This window comes from Chiloscyllium plagiosum, unplaced genomic scaffold, assembly GCF_037043375.1.
Source record: "Chiloscyllium plagiosum isolate Xiang-an unplaced genomic scaffold, Cpla_swu_hap1 HiC_scaffold_5, whole genome shotgun sequence".
Classification (NCBI taxonomy): domain Eukaryota; kingdom Metazoa; phylum Chordata; class Chondrichthyes; order Orectolobiformes; family Hemiscylliidae; genus Chiloscyllium; species Chiloscyllium plagiosum.
Window position 1 is genome coordinate 67,071,832 of NW_028270143.1, and position 17,749 is coordinate 67,089,580.

The 17,749-nt window shown below is 40.1% G+C and overlaps 1 protein-coding gene and 1 long non-coding RNA gene across 12 annotated transcripts in view; one reads left to right on the plus strand and one right to left on the minus strand.

Annotated features, from left to right (window-relative positions):
• The window catches only part of LOC122549923 (E3 ubiquitin-protein ligase HECW1-like), a 464,685-nt gene that overhangs the window by 98,366 nt on the left and 348,570 nt on the right, over nucleotides 1–17,749 (minus strand). For all 11 annotated transcript variants that reach the window (XM_043690154.2, XM_043690156.2, XM_043690157.2 and 8 more), the window contains 3 exons: nucleotides 14,249–14,358; nucleotides 12,259–12,379; nucleotides 11,467–11,580 (listed from right to left, as the gene is read on the minus strand). In XM_043690154.2, coding sequence (XP_043546089.2) covers nucleotides 11,467–11,580; nucleotides 12,259–12,379; nucleotides 14,249–14,358 — 345 coding nt within the window. The remainder of the gene's footprint in view (nucleotides 1–11,466; nucleotides 11,581–12,258; nucleotides 12,380–14,248; nucleotides 14,359–17,749) is intronic.
• LOC148149956 (uncharacterized) overlaps nucleotides 1–17,749 on the plus strand; it is a 132,141-nt gene that overhangs the window by 75,463 nt on the left and 38,929 nt on the right. The window lies entirely within an intron of this gene.

Genomic DNA, 17,749 nt, shown 5'->3' on the forward strand with positions numbered 1-17,749 from the left:
AATAACAGGAAGGCAGAGTACTAGGTCAATGGAAAGATTCTTGGTAGTGTGGGCATGCAGAGAGATCTTGGAGTCCATGTGCATAGATCCCTGAAAGTTGCCACCCACGTTGATAGTGCTGTTAAGAAGGCATACGGTGTATCAGGTTTTATTGGTAGAGGGATTGAGTTCCGGAGCCACAATATCATGCTGCAACTACACAAAACACTAGTGCGGCCGCACTTGGAATATTGTGTATAGTTCTGGTCACCATATTTTGGGAAGGATGTGGAAGCATTGGAAAAGGTACAGAGGAGATTTACCAGGATGTTGCCTGGTCTGGAGGGAAGGTCTTATGGGGAAAGGCTGAGAGACTTAGGTCTGTTCTCATTGGAAAGAAGAAGGCTAAGAGGGGATTTGGTAGAGACATAGAAGACGCTCAGAGGATTAGATAGGGTAGACAGTGAAAGTCTTTTTCCTAGGATGATGACGTCAGCTTGTATAAGGGGGCATAACTACAAATTGAGGGGTGATAGATTTAAGACAGATGTCAGAGGCAGGTTCTTTACTCAGAGAGTGGTAAGGGCGTGGAATGCCCTACCTGCCAATGTAGTCAACTCAGCCACATGAGGGAGTTTTAAACAATCCTTGGTTAAGCACATGGATGATGATGGGATAGTGTAGGGGACGAATAGTTCACAGGTCAGCACAACATTGAGGGCCGAAGGACCTGTTCTGCGCTGTTTTGTTCTATGTTTTTCTCAAATCCAAAGTGGATGAATTCATATTTTGCCAAATTAGATAACATCTGCCATAATTCTTCTGACCCAATAAGTCTGGCTATTTCCTTTTGTAATTTCCTCCTCCCATCTACACAACTGCATCCTACACAGAGGTCATTAGTTCAGTTGGCTGGATGGCTGGTTTGCAATGTATATGATGCCAACAGTATGGGTTCAATTCCTGCACTGGATGAGGTTACCATGAAGGTTGTGTCTTCTCAACCTCTTCCCTTGCCTGGAGTTTGGTGACTTTCAAGTGAAATTGCCATCAGTCATTTCTCTCTCTGTCTCTAATAAGGCAGCAACCTTTTGATCCAGTGAAACTATGGTCAGTTTTTTTACACCCTATCATGGTCACATCAACAAACTTAGGTGAACCGTTCCCTATTCTTTCATATTTATGGTGAAAATTTGAAGTCCCAGTATATATCCTTGGAAACAATGCTTGCTATTGTATACTGTGGTACCAACTACTGATAGCTCATGATTGGGGTAACGTGGTATCACCAATCCTCCTTCCTGTGACTAATGGCTTGTCTATGTAGCAGTGACTGAGTATAAACAACTGTTGAATCTTAATGAGAAACAGCACTTGTCTAAGAATAGTCTGACAAGATGTAGTTTAATGCATCTCAGCAATAGGTACAGGTCACATTGTCTAGTTCGGCATAATTGCAAAAACAATCAGGAACCAGGATTGCCACATTTGTCTCTATCAGGACTTCAAATCAAACTGTATCTTTTCCATCCAAAACTGTGTGACATCATTAGACAGTTAATCTTAGTACATTCTTCAACATTAACCCTTTCAGACCATTTCCTAATACAACACTTGCATTATGAGATCAATCAGAAAATCATAATTCATCCTATGTTTAACCTTCGAAATAAACAACAACCCATATTACAATGTTGCCTATGATGCATTTTATTAATCATCTTCCAAGAAACCTTACCAAGTGTGTTCTGCAATTTCTCATGGACAACCTATAAAGTTATTCCCCTATGTTTTTATTTGTTCTTGAGATTTGAACTTCACTAGCTGGGCCAGTACTGATTCTCCATTCCTAACTGTCAGACTGCAGTTAAGAATCAGCTGCATTGCTCTGGGTCTGGAGTCACATCTTGGGCCAGATTCATTTCCCTAAAATGAACCAGATGGGTTTTGATGACAATTGACAGTGGTTACATGCTCACTATTGAAAAAAGATTACTATGGAATTCAAATTTCACTATCTATGATGGTGGGATTTGAACTTATGTTCCCCAAACACTAACATGGGGTGCTGGATTACTTATCTATTGATATTAGCAACCCTCTACATCCTCTAAAATTCATTTCATTCGTCAAAAGTGACTGATTCTTCAGAGATGTATATTGACTTTTGGTGATTAACTAGCACTCAGTCACTCTACATGGCAGGTGTTCTGTATGTGAAATTTACTAATTACTCTTCAGATGGTTAAAAATAAACCTTGCAGCACAATATAGCACTCTACTTTTGTGGAAACTCAGTGGCATTGACTCCTAGTTATGGGGTGGCTGAGAACAGAAACTCACATTATCCAAATATGCAAGGGTTATGTTCCACTCTGCCACAATGTTTGTTTGCTATCTGCACCACCAGAGATGCAACATTTGCTTTCCCAGCAGAGCTCCACATTACCTTATTGTTTTGAACACACTGGTTTGTTGTCAACTGCCAATAAAAACAGACTCCTGCTCAAAGTTTAATTCATTCAAAATCCATCCACTTATACAGAGATTAAAATCAGTCTCTTTGGGTAGGATTCTGTCAACCAAGGAATTGGGATGGTAAAGTTTGAGGTACAAGGCCAACAGATTCTTGTAAGGATGAAGGGAAAATAGTGGAGATGGGGTTTTAAATCAATATTGTGATTTCGTATTCACTAGGAAGAAAGAAATTTTAGATACATTACAGGACATTACAGAAGTCGAAGAGGGGGACTGTGTGTACAAATTAGCAATGAGACATTGGAAGGTTTAGAGATTTTAAGAGGCTTAAAATTGGATAAATCCTCAACTCTTGATGAGATGTATCCCAAGTTGTTCTGGGAGGCAGGGGAAGAAATTATAGGGACCTTACAATTCATTTTCAAACCATGTCTGGGCACAAGAGAGGTGCCTGAGGTGCCTGAAGGACAACTACTATGGTACCATCATTCAAGAATGCTGATAAGAATAAATCAAGAACCATAGGCCAGTGATAGGGAGTACCACTAATATGAGTGGTAGGGAAACTTTTGTAAAAAAAGAACTGAGAGAAAGAATTAATCTATATTTGGAGAGAAAAGGATTATTCGAGGATATTCAACATGGCTTCTTCAGGGGGGCAATCATGTCTGACTGAGTTTTTTGAAGATGTGACCTGGTGCGTGGATAACAGTAGTGCAGTTGATGTGGGATTCATCATTAAGGTTTCTGACAAGTTAAGAACTTAAGAGATCCAGGGCAATTTGGCAAATGGGATCCAAAATTGGCTTAGTGACAGGAGGCTGAGGTTGATGTTGAAGTTTGATTTTGTGAGTAGAAGTCTGTTTCCTGTGGCATGTGGCAAGCTTTGGTGCTGAGTCGCTTGCTGTTTGTAGTATGCATTAATGATCCAGATATGAAGGGGAAAGATCTCATCAGTAAGTTTACAGATGACACAAAAATTGGTGGCATGGTAAATAAAGAGGAGACTACAGCACAATATAGATATGTTGGTCATTGGTTAAAACAGTGACAATTGGAATTTAATCCTGAAAAGTCTGAGATGATTTATTTGGGAGGAGTAACAAAACAAGTGAGACATGATGATTGTTAAGACTCTAGGAAATGCAAAGGATCAGAGGGACCTTGGTGTATGTGTTCATATATCTTGGAAAGTGATAAGATAGTTGGATAATGTGGTTAAGAAGATATTTAGGATACTTGCCTTTATTAGTCAAAACATTGAATATAAGAGCAGAGATGTTGTGATGAAGCTTGTGTGCAGATTATTAGTACTATGTGCATTTCTGGTCACCGCACTGTAGGTGGATTGTGGTTGCACCAGGGAGGGTGCAGAAGAGATGCACAAAGATGTTGCCTGGGTTGGAGTGTTTTAACAATGAAGAGAGACTGGATAGGTTGGGATTGTTTTCCTTAGAGTAGAGAAGTCTGAGGAGGGACTTAATTGAAATGTACATTATTTTGAGGGGTACAAATATAGGATAATTAAGAAGAGAGATTTCTCCCTAGAGAATGGGTAAATAAGTAGGGGGCATATTTAAGGCAAGGGCAGAAGGTTTAGAGGATATTTAAGGTAAACATTTTTCACCAAGACAACTCATTTCTTGAAAGAATGATAGACGTGGGAACCATTTGAGAATTATTTCGATGAACACTTGAAATACTATAGTATATAAGGCTATGGGTCAATTGGTGGAAAATGGGATTAGAGTAAAGAGGTGGTTGATGACCAATACAGACACCCTGGGTGGAAGAGCATCTTTCTCTGCAGCAAAACTCAATGACTTAGATTTACAATGCAAATATGAATTTCCACTCTTTCTCTGATTCATATTATTTTTTGTTGCTTTGGGTCACATCACTGCATGTACTTCTTCTGAGGTTAGGTTTGGCATTGTCAACCTTATAGCTAATTTGGACTTCCTTCTCACTACTCCCCTATGTCTTCTTATTTTGTGCTGGGCTTGACTTTTGGAACACCCCCCCAAAAAAACACCACCTCATTAGAGAGTTTATGAGCAAAATATGAGGCTTACTGAGGAGTTGGAAAGATCCTGATGTTACAGAGTCATAGAGTCATGCAGCACAGAAAAAGACCATTCGGTCGAACTCCTCCATGCTGAGTAGGTTTCCCAAACTAAGGAGCCCCATTTGCCTGCATAACTTTTCCCATTCATGTACCTGTCCAAATGTCTTTTAAATGTTGTAACTGAATCCGCATCTATCAATTCCTCTGGCAGTTCATTCAACATACGAACCACCATCTGTGTAAAAAAGTTGCCACTCAGGTCCTTCTTAAATCTTTCTCCTCTCATCTTAAAACTATGCCCTCTAGGTTTGAATTTCTCTACCTTAGGGAAAAGACCTTTGCTATTCACCTTAGCTTTGCCTCTTGTGATTTTATAAACCTCTATCAGGACACCCCTCAACCTCCTAAATTCCAGAGAATGAAGTCCTAGCTATCCAGCCTCTCCTTATAACTCAAACCTTTTAGTCCCTGTAAGATCCTTGCAAATCTTTTCTGCACCATTTCCAATTTAAGAATTTCCTTCCTGTAGGAGTGCAACCAGAACTGTATGCAGGACTCCAAAAGTGGCCATACCAATGTCCTGCATAGCAGCCAACTCCTACACTTTTAATGCTTTGACCAAGAAGGCAAGCCTGCCAAATGCCTTCTTCACCATCTTGTCTACCTGTGAAGTCACTTTCCAGGAACTGTGTACCAGAACCCCTAGGTTTCTTTGATTTACAACACTTCTCAGGGCCCTACCATTAACTTTATAAACCCTGTCTCAGTTTGTCTTCGCAAAATGCAACAATTCGCATTTACCTGAATTAAACTTCACCTGCGACTCCTATTTCTGAAAAAATAAACATGTTACTGAAGCTCTTCATCTTGCACTCTGCATAGCATCGCAACAATCTTTCCTACTAGAGAACAGGTTGTCAAATTGACTTTGACTCGCAGACAGATGATTATAGAGAAAGCAATGGGAACTATAAGCACTAAGCAATAGGAAGTATTAGATATTGAATTGCCTTGTGAATATGCTTTAACTGGATGGTTCATCACAAGACTCTGCATTATAAAGGCAAGTCGACCACTATATTGACCAGCATTGAGTAAGTTTTCTGATGCATTAGGGTACTTTTCCCATTGGAGAATGCACCAAAATGTATTCAGAACTTTAGAAAAATGTGCTGGAACACGTGCATGATGTGTTAGACGGTGATTGAAATGTTAGCTTTGAGAGAATTTGGCCTGCTGCCAATAGCAAAAATGCATTTAAACAAATGCTCCACTCCATTAATAGGCAGGTTATCTGCTTCAAAATGGAAATTAAACACCATGTGCAATTAATTTTAAAAAGATTTTTTTTTCAGTTTCAACAGGCTCCATTGCTGATGTTTACCAGGCACTGTTATTGTTGATGAGCCTGTTGTGAATGAGTTCCAAAAATGATACAAATAGTTATCCCTCAGCAGGGATCTGTGGTCACAATTTGATGTGCATTTTTAAGAAGTTATTATAAGATTATAAACAGATGTAACACTTAAGGGGGCTTACATTTTTGAATGTCGTAATAGTGAGAATTTACCAGCAGTGTAATGTCTTTCAATCACAACTCCAGGAGATATTTAAACACGGTTTTTTTTGTAAAAATGTCAATTTCAAAGATACTCTGAGTTTTGCCTGTGGCAGATATTGTGTGACTGGCATTGCAGGTCACATGTGGATACAATGAGTGGGCATGAGGTGTAGGAAGGGGCATGGAGAGTATAAAAATGCATGGAGTGCCATGGGGATAATGTATGGATATAGAGGGATGTGCGGAGGAATGAGTAGTAAAGTTTAGGAAACGTGATTTTGGAAGTTGGGCTGCTGGTTCTGAAAATGAAGGTGGGTTTTTTTAAGGCCACACATTTTACACTCTTCCTGTAATGAATTGTGGCTCATAGAAACCAGCCTAATCCTGCTCACCTTCCTCAGGTGCAAAGATTTGGCATGAACAAGATTTGAAAGTGGACTTGGATTTTGAAAATTAGAATTCTTCCATCTTGTGACAAAAATCTCTATCTCTGTTCTGAAATAAACTGAACAAGTTCAATATTATGTCGACACTGCTTGCTCACTTGTGTGATGGATACAGTCAGTAATTTTTCCCAAATAATGTGCCACCTGATTGATATTCATTATTTAAACAGAGATTTTTTTTCTTGGCACCTATTTCTAAAAATGGATCTGATTTTGTTTCTTTTATACTGTGCTCTGACTGTCATTAGCACAAAGTCAACTACAAGGACCTGTTTCCCATCAAAATGTATTTCGTATTGACACAAGCATATAAAGGATAAACTCCTTGGAGTTTCTCCCACTCTGTCACCCTAACTTCAGCAGAAAGCTCACTGTCATGGCAAATGGGCTTACACCAAAGTCAGGTCAATGCAGGAGAGATGACTTACCTCTACAGTGAAAACCTGTTGGCTCCTGGGAAATTGACCAAATTTTACAGTCTCTGGGAATAGACTCCTGACAGTGATGTTTATCTGTAGAATTAATAGGCTCTTGTAAAGGTTTAACCTTACAGGCTAAGAAAAGGGTGTCAAACGGGTGTCTTGATGCTTGTACAGCAAAGTGCTGGGAAGGGGGAATATAAAGTAAGGAAAGCAATCAATTCAGGGTGAATATCCACCACTCTATGGAACCTTAGTTGTCTGGAGATGTGATTTCTACCCCTCACTTAGTTGTAAAAAATATCTTAGAGAGCAGCCAGCCTATGTGATTGGCTGACAGCCCCAGATTTGAGCAGTGACCACTTCTGAGCCTCCACTAACATTTGTAAAATGTAAGTTCTCGGCATTGACCATCTTCAACAAGAAAGAATATAACCTTTGCCCCTTGACATTCAATAATATTACCATTGCTGATTTTCCCACTACCAACATCTTAGGCATTACCATTGATCAGAAGCTGAATTATATGAGCTATATAAATACTGTGGCTACAAGACCAGGTGAGAAGTTAGTGAACAATTCATCTCCTATCTCCCCAACACCTGCCCACCATTCACACGGTATAAGTCAGGAGTGTTGTGGCTTACTTTCTTCTTGCGTGGAAGAATGCAGGATATAGCATTCAAGAATCTCAACACTTTCCAAAACAAAGCAGCAGCTTTTTTGATATCCTCCATCCCTCCATCTAACACCTTGAACATTCACTACCCTCATCACCAGCTCACAGTGGCAGCAGTGTGTGCCATGTACAACTGCACTGCAGTAACACACCTAAGCTCCCCTGACAAGAACTTCCAAATCTTTGACCTCTAGCATCTAGAAGGATATGGGCAGCTGATGTGTCAGAAAACCTCCAACTGCAAGTTACTTTCCAGGTCACACCTTTCTGACTTGGAAATAAATCACTGTTCCTTCACTTACATTGGGTCTAGTCCTCAAACTCCTCCCTAATAGTATTATGGGTGGTCTACTCCCCAAGAACTGCAGCAGTTTAAGAAGGCAGCTCACTATCACCTTCTCCACATCAAATGTAAATGAGCAATAAATGTTGGTCTAACCAGAGACACCCATAACCAAGAATGAATAAAACAAAAAGGTAATCCCTGATGATGAAGGCGCCTGATGGAGGTTGGGCTTCGGAAAAGTTCAGGATAATGGCAGAGCCTGACCAACGGGAACCAGCGAGGGACGGCAGATAACGTGCAACATGACCTTATTGGGGTGCCTCTAATAGGTTAATCAAAGGACCCTCTCCTTGAATGCTTCACACCTGAGTGCTGGTGAAAGCTGCAGAGCTACCCACCAGATGTGGCTCATGCCTGTCTCGGGTACAATAGTGGCAGGCACAGGATGAGTCTCTTTAGTGAACACCAATCACTGAAATGTCTCAAAGTACCTGAGAGCATGTGGTCTACCCATTGTCCTTGTTACTCCTTGTCAATGGCGGACAGGTTGTGGCCAGTGGATAGGTATTAGGCAGATCATATGTGCCATGTGTTTGAAGCCCCAGCACCTTCAAACCTGACATGGGGACCATAAATGTCATTAATAATTCTGCTTGTTATGGCAGCAATAATATAAGCTGTAGCTGGCTAGGACCCTGCCTTGCAAAGGTTCCCTTTTAGTTATTTTTAAATCCGTGACACCCTTGAAGTCACATCAAGTAATAGCTGTAATGATTTCATAATTTTACATACAGCAAGATATTTCTCTTTCAAGATGAAAGTGGGTACTGCAGATGTTGGAGATTAGAGTCAAGATTAGAGTAGTGCTGAAAAAGCACAGTAGGTCAGGCAGCAGCCGAGGAGCAGGATATCTATTTTCCTGCTCCTCGGATGCTGCCTGATCTGCTGTGCTTTTTCAGCACTACTCTAATGTTATTTCTCTTTCAAGGGAAACCGACAAGATATTTTCTGTCAGATTTTGCAATTGTACCTGTATGCTGCACCATGCCACATCTCAGAAACATCTCAATGTGTTTCACACAAGTCAAATACTTATGAAGTGCAGTCCCAATTATAATGGGCAGATGTCATAACTATTTTCATACATCAATTTGAATGAGAGGTTTGACTGATTTCCATTTGATGAATAATAGTTTACCACAGTCACTTATTTCTTCTGGATCATTGCCTTAACAGTAATTGGCGGTGAAATAATAATATGTGCATGTTTCTTGCATAAACATTTCTGTTCTAATGATGATTCTCAATAATGATTACAACATGTGTGCAAACACAGTTAAATATGTATTTTATGTTAACATATTTTGAGGCAAGCACAAAATTCCACTTAGTTAAATAACACATCATTCTTTCTTGCAGACATACCTAATTCAATCTTGACACTTAAATGCAGTGTAATTAGAAATCAACCTGTCCATCTTCTATAAAATACATTATAAGATCTAGAATAAATCCTTTGCTATTCTATCTGTAAGCCCATTATTCAGGCTGATCACTCTTGGTGTGTGAAATAAACTATTGATATTGTTTGAATAACAAAGTACATTTCTGATAATTTACCATGACTGATATATGTCATCAGGGTTTGCGCTTTAACTTAAATATTCTGGATTTACCTTTTCAATTCTCTGAAAAGTCATCTCTCTCTCAGCTGCTTACCTTCTAGGCTGACAGTTCTAACTTTCTCCAGTCTTTTCCAATAATGTAAATCCTAGACACTAAATTCAGCTTCAGTGTTCTTCTTTGCACTGTTTGCAGCACTTGGAAGTCTCCCTTGTGCCTCAATGGCCAACATTGAAAGAAAGATTGAAAGTGTGATCTGACACTTCTGATTTACATTCTGCTCTCTTGGCTATACAGTTCAATATTCTATGACTTCATCGATTGCCGCTCTTTATTAGCTGGATGTAATAAACAACTAAGGCACTTGGGTCTCTTTCAATTATATCTGCAGCTATTTTGACACTTTCCATGAGGGTGGGTTTTGTTCTGCCTATGAAACAAGTATCAATTTCTGAGGAGTATACTCTAACTTCACTACCACTTTGTTTTTAGCTGCAACTACTAATGCGTTGCAATGATTGATCAGATTGATTTCTAGATCCAAGTCATTTAAATAATTGGAAATATTCAAGATCACAGCACTGAGTTCTAAGGTACTTAGTACCATTCCTACTCTACCACGACTTGTCAACTATGATTTGTTACTTTCCTTTAGCCAATTCCAAAATTCATGCTGAATCCAGCTTTGATTTTAACTTAAAGTTATGCACATGGAATTTCACATTACAAAACTAATTCAAATAGAATATTGCATGTTGGAGCTCCCAGTGCTATGAAATGTGTCAGTTTTGCAATGGACCAGCAGCAACATTCAAAAGATGCACAGGCACAATTGATGGAAATTTTCAAACGTGGTGTCCACTTTTAAAATTCACTTATGGGATGTATGCATCACTGGCTGGACAAGCATTTACCACCCTTTCCGAGCTACCCTTGAGATGTTAGTGAGTTCCCTCTCAAATGGCATTGCAGGTATACATACACCACATAGATTGCAGTGGTTCAAAAAATGCATGTCACATTTGCAAATTTACAATTGTACCTATGCATTTTTTAATGTGACGCTGGTATATTGTGAATATGACACAGTCCAGTCATGTCAGTGAATAGTCCAATGCTGATTAAGCATGCCAGCACAGGTCAGCAAAGAGAGATCGGAACCAGGTTTCTGGGCATTCAGCTTCTCTACAGCCTTCAATGGTGGTTGGGGAGATGGGCGTGGCATTGCAAGCATGTTGTTTCCTCACCAAAATTACAACTTCCAGGGAAGTGGTGGTGGCATTCAATCACCAATGTCTGCAACAAGAAAAAGGCTTTCTGTGTAACCCAAAATGTCAGGAAAGGTCAAATAGCCTCTTGAAACTTAGGAAAGAAGACTAGCTGAGACTAATCTTTAATGCACGATGTGTAAACTATTAAAAATTTGCTGATATGGGGATAGATCAACCTTGAGACTGCAAGCTTGTGGATATGCTTCGAATTTTTATTATAAAGAATCAGTCCATATAATATGTAAATTATTTGAACAGAATATCTTGTTATTTGGTCATGGAGATATTGTAGAGATGTACAGCATGGAAACAAACTTTTTGTCTACTTGTCTATGCTGAAAATCTCAAATCAACCTGTATAAGGAACCTGTTCAAGCATGCCATGTAAGATGTATTCGTTTGATTAGACACATCAGAAGAGTGCAAAATATTTACATCGTGGATGTTTGCCACCTTTATCAGGTATCTAATGGATTAATCTTTCTTCAGAACACTTAGCAACAGAGCTTTAACAATTAAAGTTAGCTTTTCTATGAAGGTTATTTTGACAGCTGACTGTAGCTTTCCCTAAGTGGTAGTTAATGAGAAACATGGTCAGCATTGTTGACAAATGAACAATATCTATTTATTATGAAACACATGGAGAAGCTCCATACCCTTCTTCTCCAACGAAGGTGACATACAGTTTGTTTCGTTGCAGATCTTTGCGTGAATAGGCCATAACCTGATTGAAGGTACCTTCCAGCAAGTGGTCCCGGCGTATAATTAATCTGCAAAGACAGAGCAGAATTCAAGTGAGGCAGCGGAGGCAGTTTGAATGGGTTTTAGTGCTGCCAGCAACATTTTCTTCAGCAAGGAACTTTAGTTTGTAATTGAAAGCACATGTCAGCTATATTTAGGAAGTCCCAAATTATTTTCGTTGGAGAACGATGTGTGTTTTTGATTTGGGTTCTTTACATACCAACAAGCCTCTTAAATGGGCTTCACCTTCAGAAGACACTGTTTTCCATTGAAAATGTATAACACAGAGACCTAAACCACAATGAAAAACACTGGTTGTGATTCTATATGTTATTTCTCTCTCTTTGCACAAAACCCTTTTACAGGAGGAAAACAATATGCTGTCATGTCACATTTTAGCATTTTTGATGTGACAACTAATAGACTAAATTATTGTTGTTTGCTTCTCTACCTATTGGGAAGTTAGAACAAATTTCTGCCTTTGCCACAGAGTTGGTGTGCCAAGAATGTATATCAGTATTCTGCTGGGACCAGCAGCTATGCAAACGTTTCCATCTATCATCAGGTACAGCAAATGCTATGGGTCCTTCAATATCCATGTCCCAAGTTCTATGTTTGTCTGATTCAGTAAAATCCATGCAGCTGGTGTGAGTGTATATATATATTGTTGGTAGCCTCAGGAAGAAATTATAAAATAAGTTCCTTACTTGATTTTTCCTGGTCCTTGCCCATAACCTTTGGCCTCAAGCTTTCTGTAAAAATTTCTCAGCTTAGCTTCAAAATCTCTCCTGTATGGTGCAGGAGCCCTTGCACTTGCTCGTTGCATGCCTATCAAACAGACATGAAAACCTGGTGATCATAATGAATACATTCCTGAAAAATTCATTTGTAGACCCCTGTTGGTCACAGTCTCTGGTAGAGGTCTGCCCATTGCAGTCTGGATACTGGATAGGTTGGAACAGGCAGCACAACAATGCCAGCATCTGCCAAGCAAATTGGAGCCTATTTACACAGACACACACAAGTAAGGACATCTCTGGTGACATTAGCTGGTGTGAACAGTAGTGACGGACATAAGCAGTAATGGCAGATGTGAACAGTTCTCACATTCCTAGTTTTCGTGTCTTTCACGGAAAGATTATATTTATGAGATTCCAGTCGGGAATTCCGGAACCAATATGGAATACAGCAGTGATGTAACTATGGAATAAAATGTTGTTGGCAAACAAATATCTTCAAAACTTTGAAGAGAAGTAAGTAAAACATTTCTGATGCTTCCAGACTTAACATTTTCTTATTTCAGTAGCCCTCTTGAGCATCAGCTTTATACTCCTGAATGCTCGTTATGAATGGAAGTTGTTAATAATTTGTTTGGAACCAGTATAAGTGGCTCAGAATCAAGGGGATTCTAAAATGATGCCATTCACACCAAAATAAGAAGCTTATACTGTAAAGTCATAATGATGATATGAGGCAAAAAATGTGGAGTTCTGGTGCTACTAATCGTCAGGCCAATGTGTCCTGTTATGTCAGAGATATGCCCACTTGGAATGTAATAGTGATAAATTTTAGCCAATAAATCTTTGAAAGGATGCCAACTTGACCAACTGGTCTTGTATACCTGAAAATGGATCTGCAGGTAATATGTTCATTTCCACATTTTGCTGACTTCTTTTTAAAGGACTTCCCTCTAAGGAACTTTCCTGAACCAGCATGCACCGAAATCAGCAACCAGCTGAACTGAGAGTAGCAGCACTCATGGTATGGGGCGACCGGCTCAATAGAAGCAACCAATGTGTGCTAGTCTGAGTGTGGCATCAGAGCTTGATATTTCATGTCCCAAAGAAACAGCCTAGCTCATGAAGGCAACCCTGCTGACACAGCAATACATCAGCTGAGGCTGGCTCACCAATCTGGAAGGCCTCTCATTTTCAATCCTCCGATTTAATCATTTAATTTGACCTTAGCAATGTATCTCCATGTAGTGACACATTGTGGTGTCTGACTTGGCTTGGCAGCAACCACCTCACCCAGCAGAGCTGCTAGTTCTCTAGACACATTGGCACTCTAATTAAACACAATCAGAAGTCCAGCTCTGTTCTTAAACACAGGAATGAGAAAAAAGAAATCCTATGTTTACCCATAGGCTTTACCCTACCTCATGTGACTTGAATATCCACTCATTCACTCATCCACCCATTCACCCACCCACTATCCACTTACTCACTCACACCCATTGATTCAAACACTAACTCACCTCACTCATGTAACCACTCATTGGCTTACTGACTCATACACCCACCCATTGAAAGTCTTGAGACCTTTAAAAACATATATCCCATCAAAGTAGCTAACGTTTTGAAACGGCTATGTGACTTCTCTTTGTGGGCCTTTTTCCACACTTGCTGATACATTGCTGAAGAGTCTGCATTGGCACATTTCTGCTTCAGTTTTGGTCTGAAAATGCACAATATGGTTGTGGTGTGGAAAACCTTGTCGGCAGCAACAATGCAACCAGATCTAGGCCATTAAACGTTACAGAAGATGAACAACTTGAATGCAAAATACTGTTGTGATTGTTTTTACAACATAGACCAACACTCAAACATTGGCTGCGTTATTGTCTCTAGTTACAGTGATGAAACAATAGCATTCAATCAAGTTCTAATGCTAAACTCAAAGGTTAACCTAACTCACCTGGGGAATTCTGAGGTGAAGACCCAGGGGAGCAACGAGGAGAGTAGTTGTAGCCTGGGTGAAATGAAACATGGGCTGGAATATATGACATAATCTCATCTTCAAAGAGGCTACAAGAAAATAAAACATAGGTAAATGCTTAATTAAGGAAGGAATCTCGATTATAGAGACCTGGTTAGTACTGACTGAACCAATTTCTTTTAAGTTAAAAGTAAAACATTTAAATTTGATTAGTATGAAATATTTAATACTCACAAATGGAACTGAAAGAGACACCACCTTTGAGAAAAAATGTTTATGTGAGACTGTTCTTATGGATGCAAAAATAAAATGTGATGAAGCATCATTGTGTTTTTACATTGATTCTGATGCATATGGGTCATATATCCTCCTTCCAAGAATAAAACTTTCCATTGACTAATGAAGAAAGATATCTTTAAATGACAATATGTGGTGACTATCAAATACATATTTTGATTCTAGTAGGAAATGCAATCTTTACTTATTCGAACACTGTAGCACAGAGGGTTGGAAGGAAAAGAAGATCCGAGAGCAGCTTTAGATGGTGGTGGCACATGGAAATGTGGAGAAATTTGATCTTCAAAATTATTTCAACTTGACTGTGTGGGAGCTGCAAATACCAGGCAGGTGGTTCCAAGGATGCACACTTAAAACTAAATGGATTAGAGATATGTGCTGCATTCCAGCCTTGCAGTACTAAATATTGCCGTCTCACCGCATGAACTGTGTGAGCTTTCGGGGTGCAGCAGCATACCAAAAGGTTATTTGATCCATCAAGTGGGGTGGCAGGGTGGCTCAGTGGTTAGCACTGCTGCCTCACACTGCCAGGGACTCAGGTTTGATTCCTACCTCGGGTGACTGTATGGAGTTTGCACATTCTTCCAGTATCTGCGTGGGTTTCCTCCAGGTGCTCCAGTTTCCTCACACAATCCAAAGATATGCAGGTTACGTAAATTGGTAAATTGCCCATAGTCAGGGGTAAATGTAGGGGAATGGATCTGGGTGGGATACCCTTCGAAGGGTTGGTTTGGACTTGTTGGGCTGAAGTGCCTGTTTCCATACTGTAGGGAACCTATTCTAATCAAGTCACAAATTTCAAAAAAAATTATTTCTGCAAGAAAATCACTCTTAATGATTGGTTTTCAAAATACCAACTATCTTAACATACTAAAATGCGATATATATTTTTATAGTTAGGTTTAACAAATATATATGCAATTGAAATGAAAGGCCCTGAGGCTATAATTGCACTCAAAATGCAGCCAGCAATAATCTTCCAAATGTGATTACAAATCAGATTCAACGTTTAGATTAAATTCTATTCTACACCCCATAGGCCAGAGATAATATTTACACAAGCGGTCAGTAAAATATTCAAACTCAAAACCGCACAAGTGAAGGTCCCTAAATTCTCTTAATCACCTGCTGGAATTTGTGACATGTCAGCAATGGTTTAGAAGGTAAAAGTCAGAGTGCAGTTTTCCCAGAGCAGCAGACCAGAGATCTGATGCATTCCAGGTGAGAAAGTCCTGTGCCTCATATTGTGCTGGGAACCCAATATTACATCCCCCTCTTTCTGATATCTCTGGGGCAGAATCCGTGCCTCTGTGGGTCTAACGGAAAAGCAATCGAGCCGATTAAAAAGCCTTTTTAACCGTGAATTTCTCTTGCCCGAAAGTGCATAACTTCCATGCTGTGTCTGCACCTCACCAGGGTCACCAAGGTGAGCAAACAACAGGAAGAGCTACTTCCGGCTGGGAAGTGAAAGGGACCAGCTCCAGCCATGATCAAAAGTGAGACTCCACTTCAAAGCATTTTCTTGCTCAGACAGTGCATTGCCTGACAGCTGATTGCCAGCTCCTTGGGAAACACTTCCCCTGCCTAGCATTTCACTCACCATCAGCTGCATTTCTCAGCTCTCAGCCTTTACCAGTAGCATGAGTACAGTCTATGGCACAGTTTATACAACTTCACCATCCACCCCTAGAGACAAGAGTAGAAGTCAAAAAACAACTGCTCCAGCAGCAGCAGGAATAACACAAGCAACAACACTGGTCCCCTTTTCTTCAGTCAAAGAGCAGAGGGGATGGAAAGTGCGATCTAACTGAAAGAAGGTGAAAACCTCAACAGAGACTGCAGGCTAAAGATCAGCTCTCTCCATTTCTGATTATCGGTGTCTCAGCAGGCTTCTGCTTTCCAGTGGATTTGGGAAACATGTACAGTGCATTGCCAATGACCTTCAATATACTTCTCACAGGAGGATCACCCCTGATCTCTGCCTCTCTCTAAGTTATGTGCACTCATGTTTTGGAACAAGAAAATCAGACAGGTCTGATTGTTCATGATGGTTTGCACAGGAAAGAATGAAGGGCACCATTTGTGAAGGTAACTGGGAGGCAAAGATGCGAGAGGATGACATTTTGAAGTGTTTGTGTGCAAATGTTAGCCACTCTGATGGGGATGTGAGATGCCTGCAGAGAATACAGGGAATAGGGTTGCATGGTCTGATGCCTGCAGAGTGCTGTATGCTGAAGAATGCTGGGCATTTCCAAGTGTGTGGCTTGGCACCTCAAAATGTGAGTGTCATTACTTTTGAGATCCAGGATTGCCTTGCTGAACTGTCTCAAGGTTCTGGGACTACACAAATGCTGTCAATTTCCCTGGTGCTTCTACCCACATCTGCTTGGTTGTAAACATTGTCCCGCACTGCCCATCTTTGGGAAAAAAACCTCACTGCAACCCCTCAGATTTCAAAGCAGGTCCTCCAGATAAGAATGTAAAGCACAGGAAGTAGTCTTCCCAAGTCTCCTATGTATTCTTGCAAATGTCACACCCTCAAACGTCCACATCCAGTAAGCCTTTGTAACCCTGTTCTGTTCCCTTTAATTACAAGCCCTTCTTTCGGCAGATTGGATGCATCATCTAACATTCCTCTTCCTAATGGTTGGTGAGTCAGGAGGAAGGATGCTAATACCGGGCCTCTGGAAAAGAGACTTGACAAAATCCATCAATTGGGAAATCAGGTTCTCAACTCAAAAATAATCTCATTGTTCCAGCAGTTTGATGGGAGCAGGCATCTAGCTCAAGTCAATTAGTGGCATGACAGACATTAAGTAGGTACAAAGTGAACCAGCCTAGCCAGGGGAAGGCTACTTCTTGATGTTTTTACATTATTTGGACCCCAACCCTTGCATAAAACTCAGCTGGATAGTTTTGATTTCGGCCAAGCTTGGAGAAGCAGTGGGAATGCCCATTTTCAGCCATGAATGTAATTTCTCATAAAATTTGCTGATCAGGAACATTTAGGGTCTTCATCTGCTTTAAAACAACATCATCCAACATCCTCATAAATGTCAAATTGAGAATAAGCCATATACTACAAGATCCGTTTAAATATAAATACATTCTATACAAAGTTTAATGCATCGATGCAAACAAAATGGATGACACAGTGGCTCAGTGGTTAGCACTGCTGCTTCA